Raw genomic sequence first — 23,154 nt, 5'->3', positions numbered from 1 at the left:
CAATAAATCAAAAAATCAGCCGGGCGTGGTAGCGCATGCCTGTAATTCCGGCTACTCGGAAGGCTGAGGCGGAAGGATCGCCGGAGCCCAGCGGGTCGAGGCTGCGGTGGCCAGAAGCGGCCACTGCACTCCAGTCTGGGTGACAGAGTGAGACTCCAACTCAAAAAAAAAAAATTAAAAGTATTTGGTAGCTTTTCTTTGAGAAAAGGGATAAAATGTAGAAACTTGGTCTTTAATGCTTTAAAAATAAATAATATTTTGATTAGATGTATGACTTTGAGGGAAATTAAAGTTGCAGTTGAATCTTTATCTCCTTGTTTTTTAGTTGTGTAACCTTGGGTAAGTTATTTGATCTTTTTCAGCATCAGTTTTCTCACCCATGAAATAAAAATAATAATACCACTTCATTAGTTTAGTGTTAAGTTTAAATGATATATTTAAGGTCTTGCACATTATGTGTGACATAGAATTAACAATAATTTAACAATAGCTCTCATTATTAACAATGATGGCTCATCAATGCCCTAGCTTGAATGCAAGCATCAAGAGTATATTTTGTATATAGCATATTACTTTCAAATACTGTACTGCCTGCTCAAACACACTCATCTAGATCTTAGGAGATCTCAGTTTTAGATTCTGTTCTAATAGTAAGTAGATACTGAACTTGACCTTGGAAAAAATCATTTATATTGCATTTCTAAAAGTGATGGGTTAAAGTCACTTCCAGTTACAATACCATTCTTTTTATAACAAAATTCATTCCTTTTTACTTGGGAAAGCTGCCAGTGACTTCTTCATTCTTTTTTTTTTTTTTTTTTTTTAATGGGGAATTTTTTTCCTGCTCAGTTTATTTTGTGTTTTTTATTTTATTTTATTTTAAAGTTGTGGGCACAAGTCAGGATAGGTGGTTTAGGTACAGGTGAAGTTTTGGGCCTCCCATTAAACCTCACTTCACCTGGATTAGGATCAGGCACCCTTATTAATGTTATGTATCCCTCCCCTCCACTCCCCGCCCCCACTCTCCTGGCAGTGTCCCGCTACTGTCAAACCCTTTTGTGTATTTGTATGATATGAGTGATCAGTTTTTAAGTGTTAACAATTTTCTGCTTTGCAGGGAGGTAGATTAATTGGTGGCTGGGAAGATGACCCTTTTAAAGGAGAATTAAAGATTGTTCTTAGAGGTAATCATTCTACCCCAGACTGGGCTCTTCCAGAAGGACCAAATCAAGGGGCAAAGGTCTTAGGTATGTGTCTCCAGATACCAAAAGTGTTATATCAGCTTTGAGAATTTACTTGAAAATATACAGCACTAGAATAATTATCAGTTTGTGAAGTTATTATTTCAGAAGTTTTCACAAACTTTTATTTATACTAAAGTGTTATAAAAGTAGAAGAAATTTTTAGAATTAAATTTTTTCACATTACACCAGATAAAAACAGATATGTGTACATTTTAAATCAAAATGTAATTTATTACAAAACTAACATTGCCAAATGTATCCATATGTATATTATTTCTCCAATCTCATTTTCTTCATGATCTTTTTTGTATATGGGGGGACCCCCCCAAAAAGCAGAAAGTGTTTATTAAAAAAATGTGTATGTATTCTTACAAGTTTAAACTTCAGTCACCTTCAAAGTACTCTCTGATACAATACATCTGCATCTATCAAGATTATGGCTTTTAGTGCTTCTGTCATTTTTTGTTTTACCTCTTCCACACTGGCAAAATGTTTCCCTTTGAGAACTTTTTTCATCCAGGGAAACAAAAAAAAAAGTCAATCAGGGTGAGATCTGGTGAAAAGGAAAAATGAGACATGGGGGTCATTCCGTTTTTGGTCAAAAACTGCAGAACACTCAATGCAGTATGGGCAAGTGCACTCGCAAATCATCCGTTATGAAATGTGCAGACACCTTGGAAGATTCTCCCCCAAAAATTCACTGAAGCTGAACACAGCCTGTCACAGCAACCACTAGCTGATTCACTGATGCTGATGGGTTCTTAGAACACTTACCTGTACTACAAGGGGCTCACTATTCAAATGATAACTCCATATTTTGTGGGTCTCCCTTGTATAAACAATGGTGTTTTTCATATTTTGGTGCTTTTCCCCTAAAAGATAGCTCTCCTTCACATTTGTACAGTATTAATACATGGTCTGTGGATCAGTTGATGCTGCTGTCAGTTATCCAATCACAATTCTTGCTGAGATTTAATTGTCCAGTCACATTGGTATACTGTGCATTCCTATTTAAACTCAGAAAGCAAATAACTTGAGTTTAATTTAGTCAGAATTAACAACTGCTTTAATGAATACTACCTTATATTTATTTGGGAGACACATATAAGCATGTGCTGTCATTACTATACAGTGTCAAAGACTGACAACCAGTAAGTAAGAGAATAAAAAAATGAATTGAGATTGAACTAGTTAGTTCACCACTGGCAATATTCTGTGGCAGACAAATTCAATCTTTTAAAAAGAATTCTTTTATGTGCTAATGTTTTATTTAAAAGGAAGCACTTCAAACAACACAGAACAATATCAAGAAAAAACTATATATCTATTTTTTTTTAGTTGAAGTTTCACTCCATCGCCCAGGCTGGAGTGCAGTGGCACACTCATGGCCACCCCAGCGAAAACTTGCTAGACTCCGGCGATCCTTCTGCCTCAGCTTTCCAAGTAGCCAGAACTACAGGCACGTGCTACCATGCCTTGCTAATTTTTAATTTATTGTAGAGACAAGGTCTTGCCAAGTTGCCCAGGCTGGTCTCGAGCCTGCCGGCACAGGCAATCCACTCACTTAGGCCTCCCAAAGTGCTAGGATTACAGGCTGAGCCACCAAGCCCAGCCAATATTTTTTAAAAATATACTTCTTCCAATTCTATCTCCCTTCAGAAAACTAGCATCAGTCAACAATTTATATGTGTCTTCCCATGTTTCTTATTTGTGCCTATTCATATTAAATTACACTGATTTGTGGTGGAGTATTATTCCTTTCATGAAAACATGGTCAAGCTAAATATATTATTTTGCAATTTTCTTTTTTCAGCTAACATACTATGAAAATCTTTTCAGATCACAACTTATAGATTAAACTCTTTATAGCACATTACTCCACTGTATTCATATGTTAAAATTTATTCCATCCTTTTCTTGATGATGTACCTTTGACTTAATTCCAGTTTTCTAGTATTTCCAAATATTGTTGTGATAAACATCCTCATTCATGTATTCCTATATACTGACTTTAACGTCTGTGGACCAGATTCCTAGAAGTGAGTCAAAGGGCCAAGGTCTTCTTATACAGCTTAGCAGATAACTCCAATTCATTCCATTCTTTCTAAAATGTTCAGTTACTTAATAAAATATATCAATGAACATTTTCATTTTGCATTAGCACATAACTCAGTAGTGTGTGATGAATAAATAAGAGTATGTTTTTCTTCTCCAGGGGTGTTTGGTGAGCTGGATCTTCATGGCGTTCCTCGTTCAATATATAAAACAAAACTATCAGAAACTGCGGATGCAGGTTCCAAAGTCCTTTCTCTGTTGGATGCTGTGGATTGGCAGGTAGAAAAAATATTATGTGGTGGAAAAATGAACATACACAGTAGGTCAGCTGAAAAAGGCTTCTATTCTATTCTACTTATTTTCTCACGTGATTAGCTAGATGAAAAATGTATATTTTACAATAAGCTTGCAAGAGTTGCCCTAATAGCAGATATTTAAAAATTGTGGTCTCAAAGTTCCTTCAGAATATATGAAGAACATTATATGTGTGTGTGCATATATATGTGTGGGTGTGTTTTTGAGACTATGAAAGTTTTGGGTTCAAAATATTTATTCAAAATTCTTGCAAAACAGAAAATAGAATTAAGTACATTTTATTGTTATCTTGGATACCTCTTCACTCTAATTTGTAATTTGCATGTTAAAGATTTGAAAAGAAAACAAATCCCAGTGCCTAGTGATACTCAAATATATCTGTATTTAATGATAGACTTTCATAAAACATACAACTCTACTATACTCATAAACTTTGTGCAGGCCATAGAGTCCACATGTTTTACAAATACTCTTTTTAATGCCAAAGGATCAATAAATGGATGGATTTTGTCTCCAAGTTCTCAGATCTCAGCCAGTTTCCTTGTGGTGAAAATGAACTTTAGTCACAGAACAAAAGAGCCTTAGTGTGATCAAATCAATGCGAATCATCAAGACATATGGGTTTACTCTCTTAATGTAGTTTAAAATAAATAGAAGTAAATAGAAGGAGGGTTGAAAGTAAATAGAAGGAGGGTTTATTGAGAACTATTATGATCTACTTATAATACATTCTTATTCATGATAGTTCTGGTTGTAATTACTTTGTAAAGAGAGTAATTAAGTATTTCAACACCCTGTTATTTATTCAGTTAATAATTTCTGCAAATTATGTATTCCGGTAATATTTAACCTAATGTCACACACGTTTCTAGACATTGGGGATTCCGTGGTGATGAGATTTATTCAGACTATCATAAACCTTGCATTGGAGTTGGAGAAGTAGACACTAAATGAACAAATAAATACCTGCTAATTACAGATTATAACAAGCATGATGAAGGAAATCAAACGGGTAGTGTGGAAAGATTGCCATGGTAGAGGGTGGCAGCACATTAAATATGATGTCCAGAGAAGTTCTGCCTGAGGGGTACATTTGGTCAGAGATATGGATGGCAGGAAGGAGCTTAATATGCAAAGTTCTAGGATTTAGCCTTGCTCTTTAACTTTCCTCAGTCTTTTCCATCTTTCAGGAATAGCAAGTGATAGTTAACTGTGTAAAAATAAACAAAACTAGGGAAAATGTTTCAAGTCTTTAGAATAGTGTCCTGATCAGTTTTTAATAAAACTGTGAGTATATTTGCCTTGATGTGCTTAATTGAAAAGAAAACTATATATTGCTGTGATTTTAATAAATGACTAAAATTAAGGAAACACTGATATAATTCAAAATTTAGAAGTCTTAATATCAAACACAAGCGTAATTAGTTTTACAGATCTATATATACCATTTGTTATTTCTGACACCATGATTGCTAGTAAAATATAAATTAAATTTGAATTATTTAATACTGTTATTAAGAAATATAAACCAATTTTCAAAATTATTCTTAAATTTGGCAATTGAATTTTTCTAAGGAGGGAGAAGAGATTGTGATAACAACCACAAGCTATGATTTCCACCAAACAGAAACCAGAAGTATCGTTAAAATACTGCATGGTCACAAAGTTCTCATTCTCAATGATAGCCTTTCCTACACTCACCTTGGTAAGTGACTGCTCTTTAACCAAATATTTATCATTAAAATGTCTTAAAAGACTCACATTTACTCTGTAATTATAATTATGTGATAAAACATCTGACAAATATTTTGGAGGAGCATTGAATTCAAGTTGGCACTGATACCCAAGGGATACCATTATTTAAGTGGTGGCTACTAATAATTGCTGCTGTGTGCATTCATTCATTCATTCATTCATTCATTCATTCATTCAGCAAATATTCAGCAAAGACCTACTGTAAGACATTTGATAGGGTGAGATTTTGCACCTTCTGTTCTAAACAAGCTTCTAAGTGATTCTTATGCACACTGACATTTGAGAATCCTGATCCAAAAGCTTTGTCATCCTAATTTGTTTCATGGACACATTCCTAGACTGGAAGAGATTCAGTGAAAGGATAAAACTATAATTCTCAAGGAGGAAAAAATAAGCATAATCTCAAGATGATGTTTCCACTTATAAGGAGCAGGACCTTCCTGGCACCCCAGCCTTTCCCCATTTGATGTGCTACCTTCATCTGAATCTCAGGAAGAGCAGACAAGTGTATCAAAGCCTTTCAAATGCATCTGATGTTCATGGGAACTTCAACAGCAAGGCAGAGGAATAGATGGGGGACATTTGACCTGCAGGAAAAGGAAACTAAAAAGAACACCTTAAACCAGTATTTTGATAGCATATGTGTCTATAATTCTCTACCACATATTTTTCTTTAAATCAAAAAGAAAAATGTTATTGAAAACCTTTCATTGTAATTATTTGTAAAACAATGGGTTCAGTTAACTATAAAAATTTGGTTTTTGAAGCTTGACATTATGGATTTTTTTCATTTTAAATCTTTCTCTCTGTTTGAAATGCACCTGTTTGTTTTGACATTTTGAATAAGATTTCTAGAATGTAGAGTGTAATTTAGATTATGTTTTACAAATCATTAGGATGTGAATGTACCGATTGTGTCTGATATGCTACTACCTATGTACAAAGACTTGTGGCTGATACAAAATATGTCACGAGAAAACTGGAGCAAATGAATGTTTAGGTGTCAGAAGAGATGATATATCTGTGTTGTTGATTCTGCCTATGGTCTTGGGCAAATTCTTTTACTTTTCTGTCTCATTTCCTCAACTAATAAAATAATAATTATTAAAATAAAGCTTTCCAATTTGCCATAAAACAGAGTTTTCCTGTATAATTCAAAGTGATTGCAGCCGGGCTTGGTGGCTCAGCCTGTAATCCTGCGCCTTTGGGAGGCTGAGGTGAGTGAATTGCCTGAGCCCGCGGGTTCGAGACCCACCTGGGCAACTTGGCGAGACCTCATCTCTACAATAAATCAAAAATTAGCTGGGCGAGGTAGTGCGTGCCTGTAGTTCCGGCTACTCGGAAGGCTGAGGCAGAAGGATCGCTGGAGCCCAGCAGGTCGAGGCTGTGGTGGCCGGGAGCGGTCACTGCACTCCAGTCTGGGCGACAGGGTGAGACTCCAACTAAAAAAAAAAAAAGTGATTGCAAACTATCAGTAAGATTTATTAAGCAGTAACTTTATAAGTACTGAGTATAATAATGTTTCTGGTGTAAATGGAAGAAATATTTTTGGTTTTATATGTTTACAAATAAAAGAGAATTATAATATTGGTTTGCCACCTATACATGTTTAAGCATGCAAATCTAATAAATTCATACATTTGTGTTGATTTGGGTTACGTTAGAAAGTTGTTTAGCATTTGAACTGCCATTTAACTACTAAAGACAGCCATTTCTCAGCACTGGCAATAATCTAGCTGTCCTTCTGTTGCAGCTGAAAGATACTATGTCCCTGAAACTGGTCAGAGCTACACATTGACAGGTGATGTTGGAATACTGAGTAGGAACATCAGAATAATTGGTGAAGAGTACCCAGGTTGGTCCAAGGAGTCTTTTGGTGCACGTGTCCTGGTTGGCTCATTTACAGAAAATTCGATGACATTTAAAGGTTGGTATAAATTCATTTTATTTTACTAAATGAAATATAATATGGCCCTTCTACTTTTAGTCACTACTTACATGTTTTATTTCTTAATAGGATTTCGTGGAAAAATAAAGCTTTAGGAGTGATTGCATAGGCCAAAAATTACCTTCCAACTAAATTTTCTAAAACTATTATTTATTTTATTTTCACAGACAATAGGAATTAGCAAATTAACAATGACCTTATGTAACAGCTAGACCAGCCTTTTACCCAAAAATAAATCATTTTCTAGCAGGTATAACAGATCATGTGCTGTTTTTGTTTTAAGGAAAATTCAAATATACACCCAAAACAGTAAAGGTGAGAAGGTGAGCTCTATTGGCAGATTATAATGAATCCCAATATTCCCATCATCAGTTTCAATTATGAACTATGGCCCACCTGGTTTCATCTATTCCTCCACTACTCTCTTCAAGCTCCTGGATTGTATTGAAGCAACCACATATTATTTCCTCCAGAATTATTTCAATATGGAACTCTAAGCCTTTCTAGAAAGCATCTACAAGTATCAGACCTACAAATGTTAATAATAATTTCTGATCATCAAATGGTAATTCACATTTCCCCAGTTGGTTAGCTCATTCTCTCCCTCCCTTTCTTCCTTTCTTTTTTCCTTTCTCTCCCTTCCTCCCTCCCTCTTTCTTCTTCCCTCTCTTCCTTTCTAATTCCCTTCATTTCTCTTTCTCACACTAACCCTCCTTCCTTTCCTCTCCCTCCCTCCCTCCCTTTCTTCCTTTTGCATTCTCTTTGTTCAAATCAGGATCTAAATAAGATCTACATTACAATTAGCTATGACCCTTAAATCTCTTTGATCCATTTCTCTTTTCTTGCAATTTATTTATAAAATAAGCCAGCCATCTATCCTATAGTTACAAACAGACTGGGATTTAGTTGATAGCACTCCTGGAATTTAGTTTGTTCCTGTTTCCCTGTATTTCCTACATGTAGGTAGTATAAAACTAGAGATTTGATCAGGCTCAGTCTCAATTTGTCGGCAAGAATTCCTCACAGATGATGGTGTATTTTCAACAGTAATCATATAATTTATGATGGTGTTTCCTCTTGTGATGTCAGCAGCTAGTAATGATCATTACCTAGATTTATTAATCACTGATTATAATTGTGATATTTTAAGTCTACTACTACTATACTTCTATGAAAAGAAGTGCCCCAAAACAACCATTTGACTACCCTGAAGGACAGTTCATACAGGAAAAGCAGGAACAATGCTTGATTCTTTTCCCATATGGACTCGTTTTCAAAATAGTGTTGTTCCCAAGAGTCCTCCAAAGGTGATAGGAGTTTTTATTTGTTTGTTTTGTTAATTTTCTTGTTTGTTTTGTTAATATAATTATGACCTATGGCCATACAACCCTGGACATGCCCAATCTCGTACTGACATCAATATGAGTTCATTTAAATTTATTTGATATGCTCAAGTTCACTGTCATGGTTCATCATATTGATACTCAAAATGCTCCATCATTGGCCTCCATAACCTTTTCATGTTGATGCCTGTCCTTTTGACATTACTTAGTTTTTTAAGCCTCTTCACCTTCTGATACAGAAGCACATATTATAACTTTTTTCTAAGCCTGGGAATCAGTCATTTCTCCAAGTAATGCTGGTTATTTTTATTGAAAGATGGTATTTGAATCCTGCAATCTAGGTATCAGCAGGAGCTCATCCATTCTTGAAATATTTTCATAGGTCTTTACCTGTTCAAAATCTTGTTTATTCCATTTTGCAACAGTTCTATTTTAGAAAATATTTATATTAAGCAAACAGCCATTCCACTATAACTTCTACCTATTGGTCATAATCTGACAATAGAGCTTACCTGATGATGATAATGATGATGGTGGTGGTAATGATGTTTTTGAAACAAGATCACAGGAACTGTTCTAAGTATTCAATAAGTATTATCTTTAATTCTCATAATGTTATGACATAAATATTCTACTTTTAAAGATGAAGAAATATATGATTAAAGGGGTGAAGTTGCTTTGATCTTGGATACAAATTCATGTCCATCTTCAAATTCTGCAATGACCTCTATTCCTGTGACAATCTTTCCTTGTTCTTATAAATTGCTTTGAGACATGAGTTTAAAAAACAAAAATAGTAAACCCAGGCAGTCTGTAGTAGTCATTTCTTCTTTATCTTATTAGTCTTATGTTTTCCATCATGCATTCAATCTCTGGCTTATGGATTTCAAGACAAACATTTCTGTCTGTCTTGACAAAAGAACTTTTCAACATACCCTATTAGATATTCGTTTTTTTTCTTTTTTAGATGTCACTTTTTGAAACAAGGAGTATCTTCTACTGTTATTTCCCAGCCACCAATTTCCATGCCTCAGTTTTCTTATCTAGAAGCCAGGGATAATAAAATTCTCTAACCCATAGGATGCTTTTGCAAGAATTAAACACCACATGTGGCCTGTTAAGCATCTGGTACAAAACTTGGCACAGATAAATATTTCCTAGATTATAACTGCTGTTATTACTAATCTATAAAGTAGCTTTTTGTCATCCCAGTGGATAATTGGCAATACATATTCTGAAAGAGATTATAAAAGATAATGCTCTTAAAAGTTCTATAGCATCAAAATGGAAATGTCAGGTTTTTACCTCACGCCTTGTGTTATGACTTCTCAGTGGGGCAATATCACCCTCAAGGGGAAAAAACTTGGTTCTTGGGGGTCAAAAAAACCTTAGATATTACAATGGTTTGTGGTACTCCAATTGGCCACTGTATATTAACACTGTATATTATTATATATTAACACTGTATATTATACAGTATACCTGTATATTAACATTCTATGGAGAGGGGAGGACATTCAAGAAATAAAATTTTAAAAGACTCTTTGAAGGGCAATAAAAAAAAAAAAGATTGAAAAATATGGCCTTTTCTGGGTTAAAGGAGAAAAAAACCTAATGAGATTTCCGTGAAAAATTTGAACTTTGTGTAACTTTTCAAAAATGTTTTATTCTACTTGTTTTAGGACTTTAAAAAAAATCTTCCCCTTTCATAGGAAATGCAAGAATAAGTAATGTGGAATTTTATCACAGTGGCCAAGAAGGCTTCAGGGATAGCACAGATCCAAGATATGCCGTAACATTTCTTAATGTGGGACAGGTGTGTACTTTATTTTTAAGTTTTGCATGTATTAAAATAGGCAAAACATTTTAACTTTTATTTTTATTTAACTTAACTAAATAACCACATCGTAGAATAGCTAAAATTATAATCTAATATAGTAAAACTTTACTGAATATATTTCCTATTAAATTTTTTAGACTCAGAGCAGCATTTGATTCCACTCATATTGTGTATTTATTTAAGGTCAATAAAAACCATAGGAGAAGTAGCACAGAGGGTGAAATAATTGTATATAATAGCAGTTCACATTTCTACTTTCTTTTGTAATGACCAAAAGTATCTTTCCAGTTTCTAGTAAACAAAGTGAGTATTGCTTAAATTTCTTAAGTGAAAAGCGTTTCTGTGTATGTGTCTCCATTAAAAGTGAGAAAATTTCTGAGAGGGTTGATGATTTAAAAAAAATGAGAGAGAACATATTTCTTAGTAGAAACAAAAACTAATTTTGTAGCTTTAAAGTTGAAACCCCTAACCCGTTCACTGACTGGTTCCTACAGCCATTTGAATTGCAACCCCTTGCCTACAGTATTATTTTTTGTAAAAAACAAACAAACAAACAAGACTGCCAGGTCAAATGGCTCTCACTTGTAATCTCAGTTATTTGGAGGCTGAAGAAGGAGGATAGCTTAGCCCAGGAGTTCAAGGCTGCAGTGAGTTAAGACCATGCCACAAGTAAACTATTCTGAAAAATAATTTTTGAGCACATTAGTATTTTATAGGTAATAATAGAAACATAAATACTTAGAAAAGCACTTGGGAATTTTTTGGCCTGCATTTAAAGTAAGCAGATATGTGTTTTGCCTTATTTAATAATAAATTCAAAATTTATGAAAATTTCCCTGGATTAAAAAACATATTGGAAAAATCATCTCCTTTAATTGAGTATTGATCAATATTTGTTTGCCAAAAGTAACCTACTTTAATTTTTTTCTTTAAATATATTGCAATTTTATTTTTTAAATGTTCACTGAATTCCAATGTTTTATAGATTCAAGAACATGGTTCATCTTATATTCGAGGCTGTGCTTTTCATAATGGCTTCTCCCCAGCAATTGGTGTGTTTGGGACAGATGGATTGGACATAGATGATAACATCATTCACTTTACAGTGGGGGAAGGTAACATAATAATATTTTGGTCCAAATAACATTTCCTAAGGCAATCTTATTGGTAAACTCTAGAGCCATGCTCTCCAATTTATCTTTCTATGAGGACAGAAATGGTCTGTATCCGTTCCTGTCTGTTATAGTAGTTATCAAGTCATGTGTCTACTGAGCACTTGAATGGTGGAACAGAATTTTTAATATTAATTTTACCTAATTTAATTGTGCTTAATTTGCATTTAAATAGACACATGTGACTATGGCTCCCATATTGGACACTACAGCCCAGAACATGGAATAATTATCACTAAATCATGTTCTTATGTAAGATATCTAATCACTAATTATTTAAATTACTTAAACTTTTAAAATTCTCACATATAAGTTGCAAAGACTATCACAAAGACTATTCTTTTATAAAAATTATATATATTTATTTTACAAAAATTATGTATACACTATATATAAATTATATATGCTTAATTTCTTTTATAATCAATATAAAGTGCAATACAAACTTATTTAATATATATAAAAGTAATGAATGTATTTGTTAAATAAAATCTAAGGTGTTGCTGGGCACAGTGGATCAAGCCTGTAATGTCAGTACTTCAAGAGGCCGAGCTGAGGGGACTGCCTGACCCCTCGGTTCAGAGAACAGCCTGGGCAACTTGGCGAGACCTCATCAATACAATATATCAAAAATTAGCCAGGCATAGTAGCACGCACCTGTAGTTCTAGTTACTTGGAAGCCTGAGGTGGAAGAATCACTGGAGCCCAGCTGGTCAACGCTGGGGTGGCCGTAAGCATGCCACTGCACTCCAGCCTGGGCAACGGAGTGAAACTCCAACTCAAAAAAAAAAAACCTAAGGTAGACCTTGTGAACTCACATGTTTAACAAGCACTCTAGAAGATTCTAATTCAGGTATTCTGTTAAAGAGGTAGAGTTCACTATCAAAAAGCTCAGAGGACTCACTCTAAAATATAAGAGGATTATTTGTCGGGCTCAAACTAGAAAAATAATTTTATGGAAAAATGAAAAACACTACCTAAAGTATTTATTTTTTTACTTCAAATTGACATATGTATTGGTGGATTTTTCCCTCTCTCTTTTTTTTCACAGGCATAAGAATATGGGGGAATGCTAACCGGGTCCGAGGCAATTTGGTTGCACTTTCAGTTTGGCCTGGAACCTACCAGAACAGAAAAGATTTAAGTTCAACTCTCTGGCATGCAGCAATTGAGGTAGTGAGAACAAGTTTATAATTATGCAAAACTCTAATTATAATATATAATCATAATTTTGGTAGAAAATCTAAATCTCAAAATGTTACTGAAAGCTATGCTACTGCTTAACTCTGGATTTAGTTTCTTCCTTGATATGGAAAATAGACTATAGATTCTCTAAATCCCTTTTTCATCTAAAATTGTCATGGTTCTATATTCAAGGGTATTTACACTTGTCTATATTACTAATTGGAACCTTCTTGTGTCCCAGGAAGTTTCTTCAATTACTATAGATGCTTGTTTAGATGTAGAGTGAGATTGCAAGTAAAGAAATAGAAAGTACAGAGAAAGTGGAGGAGAGGATAGTCAGCTTCTTGTTTTTATTTACTTATGCCATAGAATCAAAAGGAATTAAAAACAGTTCTCTTTGAAAGAGAACTTTGAAAGGATTGGGTTTTGTTTTTTGTGCAACTGCTATTACCTTAAAGTAAAATCTGAAAATTAAGAGTTAGCATACATTTATGAGTTAAAAATCTTCTCTTGTCATATGTTTACAGATATGAGAGTGTAATAAAATGTTCATTCCAAGTTTAAATTTATTTATAGCTTTTGGAAGGAAAAGGTACTTAATTTACATTTATGAATTTCACTTGACTCTATTTTTATTATAATCCATAAAAGTAAAGATGTTTAATATGACTGAGCCTTTTGACTGTTTTGCTGACACCACAGACAAGAACTAAACCTGTGCTCTGTGCCCTCACTTTAATACTTTGGCTTGGCTTATAAAATAAAATCATTTCATTAATGACCTAAAACTCATGTCAACTGAGTTTGTTATTATTATAACAGTTTTTATTTAAACTAGTGAATGTCTCCACTGAATAGTATGGTCCACTCTAATTGCCTTAGTTGTCTCTTTCTTAAAAAATCAATCAAATTGGTAAAAAATATAACTAAAATGAGTGCTAAAAGCTTTGTAAACTTGCTATTAAACTGGAAATTGGTTTGTGGTTGTAAATTTTAAACCACATTCAGTGAATTTTGTGACTGCAGTAGAAAACAATCTCTTCAGTGCAGTTTTCTGAAATCTAGGGTATGGTTTTGAATCCTAGTGATGGTTTTGTCCCACAACCTAATGTACTTTTCAACATTTCATTTGTAATACTGTGGTCATGATTAAAGATTTTCACAAGTATGTTGTTTTATACTTGTTCTCAATGTTTAATTACATAATTATTTGACTCAAAGTGTTTTCTTTATCATCATACTAGATAAACAGAGGAACCAACACAATCTTACAGAATAACGTGGTTGCTGGATTTGAAAGAGCAGGATACCGTGTTGATGGTGAACCTTGCTCAAGTAAGTCTTTCAGCATACAGTTATGATAACTAGGAAATAACTCATTCAAATTTGTTAGAAATAAATGATTATTGTTTGTCAGTTTAATATGTGATATCTCTTTCTTCTGGGTACTGAAAAAAACTCAACAAGGAAAACACTGGCTCTATTAAAAAAACAAAAAACAAAATAGAGGCCAGGTGCAGTGACTCACACCTGCAATCCCATCACTTTGGGAGGCCAGAGTGGGTGAATTGCTTGAACCTAGGAGTTCAAAACCAGCATGGGCAACATAGCAAGAACTCGTCTCTACAAGAAATAAAAAATTAGCTGGGCATGGTGCTGCACACCTGTAATCCCAGCTATTCAGGAGGCTGAGGCAGGAGGATCACTGAGTCTAGGAGATCAAGGCTGCTGTGATTATGCTACTGCACTCCAGCCTGTGTGACAGAGTGAGACTCTGACTCAAAAAAATAAAAAGGAAAAAGGGATAGACTTTTAAGAAAAACTTTGTTTTTCCAAGATTATGAACCAAAAACTTCATCAGCAACTTCAGTTCTTGATTTGGTTGGTACTGGAACAGTGAGTACCTCATCCCACCACCACTTTCACAAAAACAGTGCTTCTCATCATAAAGATACATGCTGATAGGGATATGTCAGTATCTTATGTATCTTATTCATTAAGACTCTTTAGCTATGAGGAAACTAAGTCAAACAACTTTCCCAGGATTATTGATATATCCATTCAAAAATTATTTAAAGAGCATCTGTATCTTCACTATCTTCTAGGCTCCAGGAATATGATAGTATGTAGGCTAGACACAGTGAATTCTCTCACGAAGCTTATACCCTAGTAGAAGAGAGGAGATAGGTCATTCACAAATAAGTCATAATAAAATATCAAGTGAAAGAGTTTTAATTGCAGTGTAAAGTGACTGCTTGCTATTGACTTAGGGAATCAGGGAAGGCCTTTTCAGGAAGTGACATTTAACTTGAAAGTGAGTTGATCAGAAGAAGCCAGCTGTAGAAAGACATGCATGGGAAGCATTTCACAGGCAGCAAACTGTATCATTGTGTTTCAGGTTTAGATTTGTTTGGAATCATATCTTATGCCCTTTCTAATAAAATTCATGTTTAACCGGATAAAATGATGCATGTTCGGGGAGGAAGATGTTGATGTTATTGAATTGCTTTAGACATAAGTAAAACTTTCATTAAAATCCAGTTTGTGTGGTATATTAATAATGAGTATAGTTTCCATCTGTTGAGGGTAATAACACTAAACTAAACTTTTGTAAACAAATATACAATTATTTTAAGTAACAATGAAGAGACAATTTAGACAGAGATAAATACTAAATAGGGTAAATCAGGGCAAGAGTGAGCGCCTGTGATCCCAGCTACTTGGTAGGCTGAGCAGAAGCAGTGCTTGACCTTAGCAGTTCAAGATTAGACTGGGCAACATAGTGGGACTCCCTCATCTCAAAAAGATAATACTAAATAGAGTAAACTATAAGTGACAAAGCCATAAAAATATTTGATCACCTCATTAAACCTGACATGGGAGTTGTCTATATATGTATGTGTATATATATATATATATAAATATAAGAATATTGTAAATGTTAACTGATACTGCTTATTAAAACATATGATGGACAAGTGTGGTGGTGCCCCCTACGGTCCTAACTACTCAGAAGGCTGAGGCAGAAGGACCACTTTAGCCCAGAAAGTCAAGGCTGCAGTGAGCCATGATCATGCCACTATACTCCAGCCTGGGTGATAGAGTGAGAACCTGATTCAAAAACAAAACAAAACACACAAAAAACTATATGCCATGAATTGTAATGTTAATTCTCTGGTTCTATATTTTTTTCTAAGGCCAGTTTAATCCCATGGAAAAGTGGTTTAATAATGAAGCCCATGGAGGTTTATATGGTATCTATATGAATCAAGATGGCCTTCCTGGATGTTCTCTTATACAGGGATTTACCATTTGGACGTGCTGGGATTATGGAATTTATTTTCAGGTAAATGTGATAGAAGGTGATTATTTTTCTTTTATGGTTGTTTTTAGTACTATGTAACCTGCAAATTATGTTGCAGACCACGGAGAGTGTGCACATCTATAATGTGACCCTGGTTGACAATGGAATGGCCATTTTTTCAATGATTTACATGCCAGCTGCTGTATCTCACAAAATTTCTAGTAAAAAAGTGCAGATTAAGGTAAGAAATGAATATAACCACACTGTGGAGAAAGAGCAACTCAGATAAAGTATTGAAGAGCTGGTAAGAATAATCTCTTGACTTTTGTCTCCATTTAGTACACACCTCCCTGTCTTTGCCCTCAGTGACTTCTCCCAGAAAACTCTTCATCCTATCTCTCCCCCACTAGCTTAAATAAAAACTGTTATAATAACAGTTCATTTTATCTCTCCCTTCTTCTTATCTCTCCCCCTTACTTGCCTCTTCTGGCTTTTCACCTGCTAATCTTACAACAGAGTTACATTTTCACTAAATGACATAGAATCAGATTGTGGAGGTGAGTCTGTGTCAGAACAAGAGAGCTGAGGTGGATGAATGCTTGCTAAAACCATGGTGCCGTGCATTTAGTCTTGCCCCCAACTTTGACTTGAGAAGGGAATTTGACCATCACCATTGTGAGCAGAAAGCAGGACCAAGGATAGTCCACACAACCAATCTTTTGGCAAACACAGGGCTCAGATATATATTTACAATGAATAATACAACAATTAAGACAATGCAGCTATACCTATAGAGCTTCTAAGGGAAATATTATACAACCTACATACTTGATTCTCTGTCAAAATGTCATTTATGTGTGACGTCAACAAAAAGACAGTTTTCAGATACAAAAAAGGCACTGGAAATCTACCACTGAAAAAGTTAATTGAATATGAAATCTAGCTGACTGAGAGACAATTCAAAATTAGGAACTTAAAAATGGAGAAGTAATATATAGAGGAACTTGGATGAATACTTCTAGTAATTAAATATACAAATAAATAAATACGTAAGTTTTCATTTCATGAAACTTGTCCTGAACCAGTGTAGGTAGTAATGACACTGTCTCTACTATTTACTCCTACTGTTCCCTGGATGTACTTCTATCACAGAAACCTAATATGTAAATATGTATAATTATTTACATGTCTGTCTTCCCCTTTTCACCCTGAGTGTCATATAAGTTGAGGCGGTAATCACACTTTTTAAATCTTTGTTTAATGAAAGATTACCACTTTCCCACTTTCCAAATTTATAGTTTACATTTTATTCCATCATTATTATATTTCTTTTAGGAAGAGCTTTGATTAATGCTATCTTCTGACTTATTTTTAAACAGAGCTCATTAATTGTTGGAAGTAGCCCAGAGTTTAATTGCTCTGATGTTCTGACTGATGATGATCCCAATATTGAACTCACAGCTGCCCATCGGAGTTCTAGACATCCATCAGGTGAGAAATTTGGGACTTTAATGTTGGTGTCCTGTGAGTGCATATTCTATTTTAATTAACTGCTTTTTTCTTTCTTTTTTTTTTTTTTGGTAAAAGGTGGGAGAAGTGGGATCTGCTGGCCCACCTTTGCTTCAGCTCATAACATGGCACCGCGAAAGCCCCATGCAGGGATCATGAGTTACAACGCCATCAGTGGCCTTTTGGATATCTCAGGCAAGTTTAAACATAGTCTCTTACAAATCTACTCAATCAAGTTCTGTGAAGAATACATAAAGTATAGCTAATCATGTATCATTGTTAGACAAAAAAAAAGATTAAAATGAATTCTTATGCAAATTTATTCAGTCATGACAAAGAAATTAGACATTGGAGTCAATTTCAAGAATGATTCCTTGGCAGGATTCTTATGCCATATATCTTATACCTTATATCATATATCAAAGAATTGATACTTAATTTTTCTTCTAAAGCAACAACATACCAGTATAGTTATTTAGTATTAATTAATTTGTAAAAGCCATTTTATGTAAGTGGGACTATAAATTATTATCCCCTTTTACAGCGGAAGAACCTTATACTCATATAACTTAAGTGTCTGGCCGAATTCTAACAGCTGCTAGCACAGCTAGGATTAGAATCAAGATCTCTTGACTCAAACTCTCCTGCTCTTTCCCTGAGCCAGGTTGCTTCCTTAGAAATGTAAAATGGTTATATAAAAATTAATGTAGTGAACACACTAATTATTTTCCTCTTGGCTAATAAATACATTGTGCCATTCTCTATTTTAGTTTAGCAAATCTTCCCTTCAGGATAATTTTAACTAGTGTCTCTTTGAAGAAAGTATTTCAATAAATTAAAGATCTAAGTTTTAAAATATTATTTCTTGCTGGGCACGGTGGCTCACACCTGTAATTCTAGCACTTTGAGAGGCCGAGGCAAAAGGATTACCTGAGCCCACGAGTTTAAAACCAGCCTGGGCAACATGTTGAGACTCGTCTCTACAATAAATCAAAAAATTAGCCATGTGTAGTGGCACGCACCTGTAGTTCCAGCTATTTCAAAGGCTGAGGCTGAAGGATCACCTGAGCCCAGTAGTCAAGGCTGCAATAGCCATGATTGTGCTACTGTACTTCAGCCTGGGCGACACAGTGAGACTCCAACTCCTAAAAATAAATAAATAAATAAATAAAATACTATTTCTCATAACTTCAGGTCCCAGAAACGGCCATCCTTTTTCAGTATTGCTTGTAATACTGAAGCGATGATGCCCTTAGAGAAAATTATGCAACATGATATATAAGTTGTAGCTGAACATATATTGCTTTCAATAAAAAAAGCTTCAGAATATTGTAAATATCTTACAGCAATGAAAATATCTTTATAAACAGATCCTTAAAGGTGAAATTTATTGAAGGAACACACATAATTTCTCTTCTCGTATAAGACATAATCTTTTTTGTTTAATTTTTTTATTTTAAAGATGTGGGGTACAATTCAGTGTTAGGTATACAAATGTTCACTATGCAGGAGCCCTTGTTCATGAGGTGTGGCGCCCTACCCCGGCAGATTCCCACTACTGCCAATCCTGCCTCCCAAGACATAGTCTTAAAAGATAGCATGTAGGCCGGGCTCGGTGGCTCAGTCTGTAATCCCTCTCTTTCGGAGGTTGAGGTGAGTGGATTGCCTGAGCCCGCAGGTTCGAGACCCGCCTGGGCAACTTGGCGAGACCTCTTCTCTATAATAAATTAAAAATCAGCCAGGTGTGGTAGTGTGCACCTGTAGTTCCAGCTACTTGGAAGGCTGAGGCGGAAGCATCGCTGGAGCCCAGCAGGTCGAGGCTGCGGTGACCGGGAGCGGCCACTGCACTCCAGTCTGGGCGTCGGAGTGAAACTCCAACTCAAAAAAAAAAAAAAAAAAGATAGCATGTAAAAGATGGTTGACTTAGGTTAGATTCTCTAGAAGTAGAGCTTTAGATGAGGATTTTTGTGTAAGCGCCTTCTTGGAAAAAATACTCTCAGGAGAAAGAGAAGGAAGCAGGATAGGGCAAGGGAAGTCGTAAGCAAGGATGTGGTATAAGCTGGAGTATAGTTTCACTTGGTGCCACTGCAGAACTCTGAACCGCAAACTGCCATAGAGTTGATTTCACATTTGAAGGCAGTAGCCATTTGTACCTCCATGTTAGTCAGTTTGAGGTTACAGCTGTCCCTGTAGGGAGGACCTTAATTTTCTAGGGATGTAGCTCCTGCTTGACTAAGATGTTCTCTGGAAAAAAGGGTAAGCAGTCAGACTTCACAGAGATGGGACATGGGTGTGTCAGCCTGTATCCACTTCAATCTTCTTCAGGGACCACTAGAATTCACTTGTTTTGCTGTTTATTTTCTTTTTCTTTTTTTCATTAAATTAGTTGTATTAAGTTTATTCTACCAGAACATGATTTCTCCAGGATTCTGCATGGTCACAGTATCTGGGAAAAGTTATAAGAAGGTCAGTGGTCACACTGGTACAGTTGGTCCCTAGACTATAAAAGATACTACTCATCATCACTTCCTTCCATCACCCTTTCTAAATTTCCTTCATCCTTGGCTACCATTTCTGCTAGTCAAGGTGGGTTGCCTGATAGAACAGCCCAAACACTTATCCCTGTTACAAATAGGCCCCCTGGTTTCTGCACCCGTATAAAGTCATGATTTCTGTACTTGCCCTTTTACGGTTAATACTGGGCATACATTCCAGGGGTTTCCTGCCTTCGTTATGTAAAATAGCCCTACCTCTAAAAAGTGATCAGAGTCATTTACCTCTGCCAGATGGTAAATGCCTTCTTTGTCTGACAAGAAGTCAAATGATCATGAAGTCACATCTCTATGTGGGTCGCATATTATATTTTTTTGTGGAAACACTCTTCTCTGGGAACTATGACCTCCAGACTCATAGTCCTAAAATTTTAGTATTGAAAGCACAAGTTGGCTGGGTGCAGTTGCTCAAGCCTGTAATCCCATTACTTTGGGAGGCTGAGGCGAGAGAATTGCCTGAGCTCAGGGGTTTGGGACTAGCCTGGGCAACTTGGTGAGACCTCACTTCTACAATAAATCAAAAACTAAGCTGGGTGTGGTAGCACACACCTGTAGTTCCAGCTACTTGAAAGACTGAGGCAGAAGGATCACCAGAGCCCAGCAGGTCAAGGCTGTGGTGACCATTAGAGTGCCACTGCACTCCAGCCTGGGTAACAGAATAAGACTCCAACTCAAAAAAAAGAAAAAGAAAAAGAAAAGAAAAAAAAAGCACAGGGTTTCCAAATAGATTTCCAGGGATGATGGTGAACAAGTTTCCTCCTATTCCTAGCTCGTATTGGTACCTGTATCCATGTGTTCTATATTTTAAATATTTAGCATCATATAATGACTGTTGGTTTTAGGTTAGCAATACATTTTTGCAGGTCGTCATTTCCAAAGCTGGCACCTCAGCTGTGCCTTCAAGAGACTATTATATCAGTCTGTTAGTCTGACGGTTTCCAGATACTGTAGTATGTGATTGGAGCAAGTGTTCCATTGTGATCATTGTTGTGAGCCCACCCATGAGCCTCTTGTGACAAAAGTGAGTTCTTTAGTCCAGGGTGATGTTATGCAGAATCCCATGTAATTGGACCACTTTGTGAGTCCTGGGTTGGGGTAAATACTGACTGAATTCCTGTAAGCAAGAAAGAAAAACTCATACCAGAAATATATATATCAACACCATTCAGCATGAATATATTAACCTTTCCAACTGGAAAGCTGATGTCATCAACTTTTTCCCAGGCTAGAGTGCAGTGGCGTACTCACAGCCACGTCAGGGTCAACCTGCTGGGTTCCGGGATCCTTCTGCCTCAGCCTTCCAAGTAGCTGGAACTACAGGTGCACGCTACCACACATGGTTGATTTTTGATTTATTGTAGAGATGAGGTCTCGCCAAGTTGCCTGGGCTGGTCTCAAATCTGCAGGTTCAGGTATTCCACTCACCTCGGCCTCTCAAAATGCTGGGATTACAGGCTGAGCCACTGAGTCCGGCCGTCATCAACTTTAATTCAAATAATAATTTGGTTTCCTGAAGAATGGTAATGTACTAAAGACTTCACTTTGGTTTCTGTACCTGATAATTTGAATCAGACATTAAGTAGTAGAAGTATTTTGATTGATCTTAGAAAGGAGGAATCCATGCTGTTGGGTCCATGCATACCCTCCATTTCCACCACCAAGGATACTAGATACTCAGTTCATAAGACTATTGTGTAAGGGTTAGGGTGGCTAAGGACAGAGATTAGCTGACATTTTCTAGATAAATCATCTTGTTCATTTGATTCTCCAGGGGATTTTTCTGTATTGAATGTTCTCTGATAGGCAATAACATGCCCTTTATACCAAGTTGCCCAGATCCATCCACATACTTTTTCCTAAACATTCAATCTAGTTCCTTTCAGGCCTTTAACCAGCCAGCTAAGCTCCCCGCTTCCCATGAGTCCATGTTTATCTTTAACTCAGACCAGTTCTCTCTCCACACAAAGTAGATGACCCTTGTACTATCCAAATATCTATTCATTAGAAGGATTTTCCCATGCCACACTCATTCAAGACAACCTCTGCGTGGGTCTGAAATGCATTAACACTATATATTAATACATAACAATAGGTTCATTACAATATCTCTACTTTGGGAACATTCTGACTCCCACTCCTTTATTCATATTATGCCATGTAAATTCAGGCAATTCTACTCTAATTAATATGGATCATTACTATTTCCAAGGTTCCAAAAGCTATCCCATCAGCATATTTGAACTGGCCATACTGGTGTGTAATTTTATAGCTGCAGGTCCTGTGGGGAGTGAGATTTGTCCTTTAAGACAACTGCCTCTTTTGAGGTCTCTGCATGGTTTCAATCAATTGAAGCAGAAAGTTATTTTCTAATAAGAGGGAGTAGACAATTTATATAAATTCAGAGCATCTGGCACATTTTGAGATGTCAAAATTCAAGTGCATCTTCCCATATATGCCCACGTAACTTAGTGTGTCCCACTTTTTTTTCTATCAAGGCCCTGATTCTGATGTAGGAGACTTGCTAGGTCTAAGAACTCAAACATCTCTTAAGTTATGAAGTTCTGCTAATCTTGCAGTTACATCCTGAGCTTTGCGCTTGTGACTGATCATCACAGCTTTCATTTTTCTTTCTTCAAAGTATCAGTGAAGTGGAATCAGAGCTTGAATTCTTATTCAAGTGGTTTATTGACAGTTTTCTCTCAGGAGATCAGGATTAAGAGAAGTAGAATAAGCATTGAAATAGCCTCAACTAGAATACATCTTCTGCCGATACTTCAGACAGCTATGGAGCATAAATTGCACCACATATTTTTTTCCATATTGAAGCAAAAGAGTCTTCCATATCTCCTGTCAGTCAGGCATAACTACTATGGTAGAGTGAGAAATGCATAATATCTCAGGTGAGAAAACTCTCAAGTAGTCAAGGACAAGT

General features: G+C 35.8%; 1 protein-coding gene across 1 annotated transcript in view; it reads left to right on the top strand.

The window, feature by feature from the left end:
• Window positions 1-23,154, top strand: part of PKHD1L1 (PKHD1 like 1) — a 158,824-nt gene that overhangs the window by 113,171 nt on the left and 22,499 nt on the right. The window contains exons 56-67 of the mRNA XM_021707962.1: window positions 1,118-1,247; window positions 3,460-3,578; window positions 5,190-5,319; window positions 7,123-7,296; window positions 10,373-10,476; window positions 11,486-11,615; window positions 12,724-12,845; window positions 14,102-14,192; window positions 16,055-16,203; window positions 16,280-16,402; window positions 17,541-17,652; window positions 17,749-17,865. Of these exons, the coding sequence (XP_021563637.1) occupies window positions 1,118-1,247; window positions 3,460-3,578; window positions 5,190-5,319; window positions 7,123-7,296; window positions 10,373-10,476; window positions 11,486-11,615; window positions 12,724-12,845; window positions 14,102-14,192; window positions 16,055-16,203; window positions 16,280-16,402; window positions 17,541-17,652; window positions 17,749-17,865 (1,501 nt within the window). The remainder of the gene's footprint in view (window positions 1-1,117; window positions 1,248-3,459; window positions 3,579-5,189; window positions 5,320-7,122; window positions 7,297-10,372; window positions 10,477-11,485; window positions 11,616-12,723; window positions 12,846-14,101; window positions 14,193-16,054; window positions 16,204-16,279; window positions 16,403-17,540; window positions 17,653-17,748; window positions 17,866-23,154) is intronic.

The sequence above is a fragment of the Carlito syrichta genome, unplaced genomic scaffold, assembly GCF_000164805.1.
Source record: "Carlito syrichta isolate Samal-C Ts95f unplaced genomic scaffold, Tarsius_syrichta-2.0.1 Scaffold128134, whole genome shotgun sequence".
NCBI classification, from domain to species: domain Eukaryota; kingdom Metazoa; phylum Chordata; class Mammalia; order Primates; family Tarsiidae; genus Carlito; species Carlito syrichta.
This window is presented reverse-complemented; position numbering and strand designations above follow the sequence as displayed.